This window comes from Sprattus sprattus, assembly GCF_963457725.1.
Source record: "Sprattus sprattus genome assembly, chromosome: 15".
Taxonomy (NCBI): Eukaryota; Metazoa; Chordata; class Actinopteri; order Clupeiformes; family Clupeidae; genus Sprattus; species Sprattus sprattus.
In genome coordinates this window covers 7,322,404-7,329,903 of record NC_137913.1, presented here as the reverse complement: position 1 = coordinate 7,329,903, position 7,500 = coordinate 7,322,404, and the positions used below count along the sequence as shown (strand labels likewise).

At 44.2% G+C, this 7,500-nt stretch overlaps 1 protein-coding gene across 1 annotated transcript in view; it reads left to right on the top strand.

Annotated features, from left to right (window-relative positions):
• The window catches only part of specc1la (sperm antigen with calponin homology and coiled-coil domains 1-like a), a gene marked incomplete at its 3' end in the record, with an annotated part of 27,901 nt that overhangs the window by 5,442 nt on the left and 14,959 nt on the right, over positions 1-7,500 (top strand). Inside the window, exon 2 of the mRNA XM_080852534.1 lies at positions 3,411-3,585. Coding sequence (XP_080708660.1) covers positions 3,448-3,585 — 138 coding nt within the window. The 5' untranslated portion in view covers positions 3,411-3,447. The remainder of the gene's footprint in view (positions 1-3,410; positions 3,586-7,500) is intronic.

Genomic DNA, 7,500 nt, shown 5'->3' with positions numbered 1-7,500 from the left:
GGAGAGGGTTGTCTCCGATGGGAGTGTGATGGTGGCATGGGGGAACGGACGATAAACCCCGAAGTCTAATTGTGTATGTATCGCCTGACAAACACACACACCGTTAGCCGTCTGTACCTGGCAAGTGATTTGTGCTAGTCCAGAGTGACTCCCTGGAAAGCACTTTTTGGGAGAGGGTTGTCTCCGATGGGAGATGAGGTGTGACCAGACGGCGTCCCCAGACGGCGTTCCCTGTCACCGAAGTCCCCCCTAAGAATGTTTTTTTATCTTATGAAGTAATGCCCTTCTGGTGAAGACCTAAGGGTTTGAAACACTGCTTATGAAGGGGGGGAGAGAGATGGTTGCTGCTGCTGCATTTGTGTGTTAGTGGACACCGAGGTCATATTCACTAGGGTTAGGGTGAGGGAGATAGTTTGTGATTGTGAAATGAGTATGAAGGGGTAGGGAAAGGGAAAGAAATCCTCCTGCATCTCTATGTTCTCTATGAAAGGGAAAGGAATCCTCCTGCATCTCTATGTTCTACAGGCTCTTTGGGTTCTCCGGGACCTGGAGTTTCATAACATCTCCAAAGTGAGTTATCTTTGCACCTCTCCCTGCCAGGGAATGTGTACACTCGGCACATTTCAGCGGGGGCTGCTCATGAGCAGGCGCTCGGTGCTCGGCGCTCGGCGGTGGACGGTGGGGGGGGGGGGGTCCAGGGCTACAGCTGTGACACATTAGGCTCCGTAAAAGCCTCTCGGAGCTCAAGGAACCAATCAGATTCACTTCAGATCAGACCCAGGAGGACAATAGAGGATCATGAAAATTCAAAGAAAAAAAAAAAAGCTCAGGTCTGAAAAATCTGAAGGACTCTCCAATGAAATAGGGGGGGGGGGGGGGGGCAGAAGGGCTGGAGAGAGAGAGAGAGAAGTGCAGTAAAAGGAAGAGAAGGGAAGTAGTGGGAGAAAAGAGAGAGAAGAGGATGAAAGAGAAGGAAAGGAGCGAGAGAGAGAAGGCAAGGAGAGGAGACCGAAGTGGATGATGGGTAGAGTGAAGAGAAAGAAAGAAAGAGAGAGAGAGGAGAGATGGAGAGAAGAGGAAGAAGAAGGAGAAAGAGAAGAGAAGGAGGAGGAGAGAGTGAGAGAAAGGAGAGAGAAGAGGAAGAAGGGGAGAGAGAGATGTTGGAGAGTGGTAGGGATGTGGGGGGAGAAAGAGAGGGGAGGAAATGGTGGTGAGCGAGAGAAGGGAAGGAGAGGGGTCATTTTGGAAAAGAGAAGGGAGAGGGGAATGAGGCGGTCTTGGTGTCTGTGTGCTGCCACCTCATGGATGGGAGTGGAAGGGTTTACTTGACAGTGTGAGCACCCCCGTTCAGCTGTGTCACATAAGGGCCAACACACACACACACCTTAAACACTCCTCACAACTATACTTCTCACACACGCATCATATACATACATACATACATACATCGTCACACATACACTTTATACACTCCTCACACAACCAAATATCTTACAACACCTGTCACACACACACACACCTTTAGACATACAGTACTGTGCAAAAGTTTTAGGCAGGTGTGAAAAAATGCTATGAACTAAAAATGCTTTGAAAAATGTAAACAATAAATGTTTATTTTGTATCCATTTACATGGTAAGACTGAGCAAAGCAACAAGACACAACGTAGTTATACTGCATCAGCAGGGTCTCTCCCAGACAAAGATTTCAAAAGCAGACAGGGGTTTCAAAATGTGCAGTTCAAGCTCTTTTGAAGAAGACGTTGAGGATCGTAGACGCAGTGGTCAGCCAAGGAAACTTAATGCAGCTGATGAAAAACACATCAAGCTTATTTACCTTCGAAATCGGAAGATTTCGGGCAGTGGCATCAGCTCAGAACTGGCAGAAACCAGTGGTACCCAGGTACAGACATTTACTGTCCGGGGAAGTCTGGCCAGAAGTGGTCTTCATGGAAGAGTTGCAGCCAAAAAGCTCTACCCCGACAAGGAAACAAGGCCAAGTGACTGAACTAAGCACGAAAACATAGAAACTGGGGTGCAGAAACATGGCAGAAGGTGCTCTGGACTGATGAGTCAAAATTAGAAATATTTGGCTGTAGAAGAAGGCAGTTTGTTCGCTGGAGGCTGGAGAGAGGTACAATAATGAGAGTCTGCAGGCAACAGTGAAGCATGGTAGAGGTTCCTTTCCAGTTTGGGGCTGCATTTCTGCATGTGGAGTTGGAGATTTGGTCAGGATGAATGGTGTCCTCAATGCTGAGAAATACAGGCAGATACTAATCCATCATGCAATACCATCAGGGAGCCGTATGATTGGCACCAAATGTATTCTGCAGCAGGAACATAACCCCAAACATACAGCCAATGTCATTAACAACTATCTTAAGCTTAAAGAAGAACAGAAAGTCCTGCAAGTGATGGTATGACCCCCACAGAGCCCTGATCTCTACATCATCGAGTCTGTCTGGGTTTACATGAAGAGACAGAAGAATTTTAGGAAGCCTACATCCACAGAAGATCTGTGGTTAGTTCTCCAAGATGTTTGGAACAATTTACCAGCCGAGTTCCTTCAAAAACTGTGCGCAAGTGTATCTGGAAGAATTGATGCTATTTTGAAGGCAAAGGGTGGTCACACCAAATATTGATTTAATTTAGAATTTTCTTCTGTTCCTTCACTGCATTTTGTTAATTTATGAAGAATTGATGAAAATAAACTGTTAACACTTCCATTTTTGAAAGCATTCTTAGTTTACAGCATTTTTTCACACCTGCCTAAAACTTTTGCACAGTACTGTACATGTCCTTATTACAAGTCCTTATTTTATATTCCAAGCTTTTTTTATAGTTTAAGCATAGACTAGGCTACTTCTACTGATTCAAAAACACTCCAATTAGCCTAGGGCAATTTGGTTAACGGCATGGTTTCATAACACACACACACACAGCAATATGTGTATACGGTGTGGTTCGATACTAAAAACGCACAGCAACTCTACTAGGTAAAGTCTCTCTCTCTGGCTTTCACATAAGAATCCCATTAATGTGTCCCATCATTAGGTACAACATTGGATAAATAACGCTAGAGGTCTCACGCAGTTGACCTGGCTATATCTCCTAGCAATCTCTAGCTTAGGGAACCATATTACAGCTTGTAGTTGCTAGCGTGTCTTATATGAACACCATTAAATATAAAGTGAATATGAAGTAATGTGCGTGGATCGTGATGTCTCAGTGACTTGTGTGTCCCCTACAGACGATGCGGTAGATGTATCGGCCGTAGAGCCAAAGTGTGTGTGTGTGTGTGTGTGTGTGTGTGTGTGTGTGTGTGTGTGTGTGTGTGTGATGTCTCAGTGCCCTGTGTGTGATGTCTCAGTGCCCTGTGTGTGTTGTCTAAGTGCCTTGTGTGTCCCCTACAGACGGCGCGGTAGATGTATCGGCTGTGGAGAGCCCAGCATGAAGAAAGCGGGGCGGCCAGCGGTGTCTAAGGCTCCTGGAGGAAAGACGGAGGCAGCCGCCCCTGGCCCTACACCTAAAGCCCCTGCCAAGACATCCACCACCACCACTACTACTACCACTACTACTCTGGACAAGGTACACAGCCAGCACATTGCCATGCCAGAGAAGCACTCCCATTTAAATATGCCTGATTTGTACAGGTGTTATTACAGGAGAAGGAAACAGTACATTGAAATTAGTAGTAATTGGTTAAACAAGGCAACCTCAGCTGCCTTGTACTATCTACCGCACTATCAACCTATCCCTTTAGAAGCGCCACACATCAGAGCCTTCACCATGAACAACCAGAGCTCTGTCAGTGACACCAGCAACATGTGTGGAGTTAGCATGGAATACTCCTATAGAACTCTATAGAGCTGAGGGAGGGTGTGTGTGGAGTTAGCATGAAATACCCCTATAGAGATCTATAGAGCTGAGGGACGGGTGTGTGTGGAGTTACCATGGAATTGATAGTTTTCAGCTGACGTCAGAATGACCAGCTGAAGGGCAAAAAAGACGTTCCAAAGCTATTTAACACGGGAGTTAATACAGGAACCACCCACCTTTCAAGCTCTTTTAATATAAGTTAGTAAAATGCCAGACAGCTGTTGTTCGGTTGGCTGTTTAAATCGGCGAGGAGACAACCCCGGATTTAGTTTTTAATCGCATTTAAAACCCGCTACCGCTCCTGCCAGCTGATACAAGAAGTGTTTATTTCGCCGTGGCTGGCAGCTGATTGTATGCTCCTTCTGGTTCAACTTTTCTCGGACACACAGTAAACTGTAGACTTACTTTTGGAGCTGGAAAGAAAAGCAGTCACCCTGTTCTGGTCGCCTAATTTATCAGAATAACTACCTAAAATGGGAACAAATCAAGTAATAAAGACAAACAAAGCATCAAAACGATTCAAATGGGATTACCCAGCTGCTGATCTACCTAAGCAAGCAAGTAGGTTAGGCTTGTGTATTTAGTCATTCAACTAGTAATACTACAATGTCAGAAGAAAATATATGGGAAGATCATTTAAGTTGTCATTCGCCAGACAAGGTTTTCGTACTGGTTTAAACCAGGGAATTGTTTCAAAACATAACGAACATCGTTGGGTAGGCTAACGGCTGCTAGCTTACAGCAGGTACCTCGCTAGCTGGTACCTAGCTAATAAATGGCATTTATCTTTGCTCTTATTATGAAGATGGTTTTTAGCTTTCACCTTCCAGACGACATCGTTGTGAACCCAACCACTTCTGAAAATTAAATAACTATCTGTGCTTCTGTAGGCTTTCTGTTTCTTTCTGTGAGGTGTGTATGGGGACGGATTTTCTATTAGATAGGCCTAGATGTAAATATCTCCACACTGGAGCTCAGACAGGGACTGTGGGGAGGTTAACGAAATAAAAATGTCAGGACACCTGCAATAAATGTATCACAAGTTCCTAATTTGTTTTCCCTTGTGAATATTTCTGTCTGGCTATAGTGGTATGGTCTGTGGTTGATGGCAATCGTATTTGAGTAGGCACTGCTCGGCGTTTTTCACTGTTTCTCGCTGTTTCGCTGTTCTTTTTGCCCGTCAGCTAACAATTGTTGTGACGTCACTGAAAACTATCAATACCCCTATCAGGCATGAGAATCACTCACCTTTCAGCGAAATTCGCCGTTTTGAAAACAAAATAGGTGACCTACGTGAATCGTGTAGATTCGATGAGTTTTGTTTTTGTGGGGGGGGGGGGGGGGGGGGGGGGGTTGGACATATTTTTCATATTCAGATGACATGTACATTTGTACTGAACTAGTGCTGGCGGCGGCAAGGTGCTCAGTGTTGCCAGATTGTAAATTGCGTATCATATCAAAGGCTCAAAATGATCGTATTTGGAGGATAATGAATTATATCTGTCAACACTGGGAAAGTTTGACCAATGACAGAGCTCGCGCAAGAAGGTGGAACGTAAGTGATACCCTTTCCAAAACGTGTAAAGACGTAATAACTCATTTGTGAAAGACCCAGAGAAACAATAATATCCGACGAGGCAAAATCCCGGACAATTTTGGAATCCCTGCTGGACGCATTTTTTTGGTGTGACCGTAATGTTACCATATAAAACGTTAAAACATGTGTTCGGTAACTTAACGGGATGATTCATTTCAAGGGGCATAACCTTCAGATACAAGTATGAAAAAGTTAGCAATGATGTGATTAGCCTGGTTACGAGACGGCTACGGTGTGAATAACTGATGGAGTAAGATAATTTAGCTACATTAACTCAAACGCCACGGAGACTCCCTGTTCTAACTTTGAATCGCTCTGTTGGGGCAAAGTGACCATTGCAAAGGTGTTTGACTACAGACTGTCAACGTAGCAAATAATTCCTACTATTTCAGCCAGTCAACTTACAAGCCTTGCAGGTATAAAACAAATCATGACGTCAGATGACCATTTTCAGTCTCGTTACCATAAACAAGACCCAATACAGTGCAACCCTGAGCACTGACATGATAAGCACTTTGGTGACAAGAAAGGTGAGCATGGCTGCAAAGGGGACTCTTGTCACATGGAAGGCTTCAGTGATGCTCTGCTCAAAAAGGCCAAGTCGCCAAGCTATGAGGCAAAGCAGTCAAGAGCAAGTGCCACTGGAAGTAGATAGATGGATACTTTAATAGGAGCTTAACATATTTTTAAATACAGCCGCGGAAAAAATTAAGAGACCACTTCAAAATTATCAGTTTCTCTGGTTTTACTATTTATTGGTATGTGTTAAAGTAAAATGTACATTTTAGTTTTATTCTATAACCTACTGGCAACATTCCTACTAAATTTCAAATAAAAATATTGTCATTTAGATAATTTATTTGCAGAAAAATGACAATTGGTCAAAATAGCAAAAAAGATGCAGTGTCTTCAGATCTCGAATAATGCAAAGAATACAAGCTCATATTCATTTTTAAACTACACAATACTAATGCTTTAACTTAGGATGAGTTCAGAAATCAATATTTGGTGGAATAACCTTGATTTCAAATCACAACTTTCATGTGTCTTGGCATGCTCTCCACCAGTCTTTCACATTGCCGTTGGGTGACTTTATGCTACTCCTGGCGCAAGAATTCAAGCAGCTCGGCTTCTTTTCATGGCTTGTGACCATCCATCTTCCTCTTGATCACATTTCAGAGTTTTTTTTATGGGATTCAGGTCTCGAAATTGGGCTGGCCATGACAGGGCCCTGATCTGGTGATACTCCATCCACACCTTTACTGGCCTGGCTGTGTGGCATGGAGCATTGCCCTGCTGGAAAAAACACTTCTCAGAGTTGGGGAACATTGTCAGAGCAAAAGGAAGCAAGTTTTTCTTCCGGGACAACGTTGTACTTTGTCTGGCTGAGGTTTGTAAAAGACCATAAGGATTGAACCAAAGCGGACTGGAGGGTCTCCTGGTTCGTCTTCTCTGATGAGTCCAATTTTCAGCTTTGCCCAACTGATGGTCGTCTGATGGTTAGACGGAGACCTGGAGAGGCCTACAAGCCACAGAGTCTTGCACCTACTGTGAAATTGGACTCATCAGAGAAGACGAACTAGGAGACCCTCCAGTCGGCTTTGGTTCAATCCTTATGGTCTTTTACAAACCTCAGCCAGGCAAAGTACAACGTTGTCCCGGAAGAAAAACTTGCTTCCTTTTGCTCTGACAATGTTCCCCAACTCTGAGAAGTGTTTTTTCCAGCAGGGCAATGCTCCATGCCACACAGCCAGGCCAGTAAAGGTGTGGATGGAGTATCACCAGATCAGGACCCTGTCATGGCCAGCCCAATTTCGAGACCTGAATCCCATAAAAAAAACTCTGAAATGTGATCAAGAGGAAGATGGATGGTCACAAGCCATGAAAAGAAGCCGAGCTGCTTGAAGTCTTGCGCCAGGAGTAGCATAAAGTCACCCAACGGCAATGTGAAAGACTGGTGGAGAGCATGCCAAGACACATGAAAGTTGTGATTTGAAATCAAGGTTATTCCACCAAATATTGATTTC